The sequence below is a fragment of the Microtus oregoni genome, unplaced genomic scaffold, assembly GCF_018167655.1.
Source record: "Microtus oregoni isolate MIOR12 unplaced genomic scaffold, Mior012 000061F_ref0000440, whole genome shotgun sequence".
Taxonomy (NCBI): Eukaryota; Metazoa; Chordata; class Mammalia; order Rodentia; family Cricetidae; genus Microtus; species Microtus oregoni.
The window spans coordinates 10,673,140-10,675,568 of NW_024543871.1; the positions used below are offsets into that span (position 1 = coordinate 10,673,140).

General features: G+C 45.5%; 1 protein-coding gene across 1 annotated transcript; it reads right to left on the minus strand.

Annotated features, from left to right (window-relative positions):
* Nucleotides 1-287: 287 nt before the first annotated feature.
* LOC121439402 (FANCD2 opposite strand protein-like) lies at nt 288-824 on the minus strand. The gene has a single exon (XM_041639907.1). It carries the CDS (start codon nt 822-824, stop codon nt 288-290), a length of 537 nt encoding a protein of 178 aa, XP_041495841.1.
* Between the last annotated feature and the right edge of the window lie 1,605 nt (nt 825-2,429).

Here is a 2,429-nt window from a genome sequence, read left to right on the forward strand (position 1 = left end):
TTGGTTGGTTTGGGTGGTTTAACTGTTCTTCATCACATGGCCATGGCAATGGTAGTTTAGTGTTTAAATGTCTGTTTAGCTGAAATGTTCTTTCTTGATCAGGCACATTGGCCCTGATTCTGAAGAGAAAGGTGGGGAGAGGAGCTTCTGGATTGTCACAGCTTGACAGAGGAGCAAAGTAGCAAGCACGATGTTACAGATCAATTTACATGGACAGGTCTTTATGGGCTCCAGGTATATACCATAGAGTGTGGTGTGAAGTACAGGAGGAGTCGGAGGGGGGCACCTTATTGGGAGTGCTGCAGGGCAAAGGTGCACTTTTTGTATATCGCATACAGGAGGAGGATCGAGCGTAGCATCTGCTTGCACATAGCCACGGTCATCTCAATCTGAGGCTCCTTGAGTCCTGTGGGCCATTGTTGCTCCTTGCTGACAACTTTAGAGAAGGCCGATGTGTCTGAAACCCTGAAGGTTCCAGTCCACTTAGGTGGCTGGACTGTAATAAACCTGCCAAAGACAGAATCCACTCCAAGGAGGCGGACCGGCTTGGGCCTCTTAATCAGTACTTTCTTCTTGATGGTGGTCTCGTGCCCTGATGGTTGGTCAGGTGACCGTGGGCACCCTGCATGGACCACCTGTCGGCTGTCTAAGATAACAGCAACTTCATGAAAGCACCTGTGGACTTCAAGGTCAGAAGGGGTCTGTGGGAAGAAAGGAGAATCCCTAAAAGGGTGTTTGGACGAAAAGGTAGGTGTTGTGTGCCGCAGCCATTGCAAATTCTCGTCCAGTGGGGTCCACGGTGAAAAGAGCTGGTATCCTGCCATTGACAGCAAGACTATACTCCTGCACAACACAGACTAGATAGATGGTCACAGCTGAGTCTCTCTTCTTTTCTCCACCCAGCACCTAGCAACCTTTGTGACCCAGACAAACAGAACCTGACCAATAGCAAGGCTCCAGGCTCGAGGCTGGAGGTGCCCCTTTGTGAGGTGTCAGAACCTGCCTACTGCCCAGTCCTCAGAAAGTCAGTTGTGGGACTCTGGAGACCAGGCCCTTTTTTTGTCACATCATCACGTTATGAGTGAAAGATGATAGTTTATAATTATTTTCTGATGTGCAATAAAAGTGAATAGGAAATAAGATGTTATAATTATACCAGTAATGCAGAAAATGTCACTAGGTCACCTTTAAAAGCATTTAAATAACATAGCATAATGAAAGCAATGAACAAACCCAGAAAGACATTCTCCCCTGTTGTTCTTCGTTTCTCTTCTTTGTGGTTCTCTTCTCATTGGATGTTTCTGCTCAGAAAAACTCAGCTGTGGTGTTAGAATGATTTCTTTATCTTGTTCTGTGTTATTTTTGTCTTATTTTTTGTTTTGTTTGTTGGTTTCTTCAAGAGCGAGCCTGTGTGTTGCAGTTGGAACTCGCTAGCATGTGTGAGGCTCTGAGTTCAGTCTCCAATGCTTAAAAAACAAATAAAAAATAATGGCTTGCTAAGTAGACTAGTCTAGTCTTGAGCTTTCTATATTTCCCAGACTAGCCTTGACCTTGCTTTATATCCCTAGGTATCTTAGTACACTAGGTAACTCAGGTTAGCCACCAAAACATGATCATCTTGCGCCTCAGTTTCCCAAATGCTGGAACTACAGTTGCACACCATCATGCCTGTGCCTGTTCTGGTTTTGTTTTTTAAATGTATCTTTGAAGACAGAGGGGCATTCATAAGTGTGAAGTAATGCCAGTGGCCTTAGAGAGCCAAGCTCCATGCCGGTGGAAAGAGAGGGGGCATTTGTCTTGGAGCCTCAAGTACCTCTAGGCATGTTTGAAAGTCAACGTGAAAAAAAAAATCAGTGAGCTTTTTGGTAAGGGGAAAGGACAGATATCCTTGAGAAGAGTCAAGTGCAGGCTTCAGGGGAGGAATAGATGCCGAAGTACTTAAGGAGCAGTTAGAGAAGTGATAGGGAGGCTTTGGGGGTACACTAAAGTAGTCTTTCACTAAAGTTGAGGGGGAAGAGCAAAAATATCTTTGCGTAGTAACTTCCTTATCAAAATACATTTTTCATTTTCATTTTTAAAATTTCATCTTTCATTCCATCTACTGTTCTCCCTTCCACCCCCCCCCCCCCCGCCTCTCCCCAACCTACTCCCCATCCACTCCTCCCAGTGGGTAAGGACTCCCATGGGAAATCAACCAAATGTTTTCCATTAATTTGGGGGAGAACCAAGCCCCTCCCTCCTGCATTAAGGCCGAGCATGATATCCCACCATAGAAAATGGGCTCCAATAAATTAGTTCATGCACCAGGGATAGATCCCAGTCCTACTACCAGTAACCTCACAGATAGTCCAAGCTTCACCACTGTCTCTCACTTATGGAGAGCCTAGTTTGGTCCCATGGAGGCTCCACAGCTGTCAGCCTAATGTTCA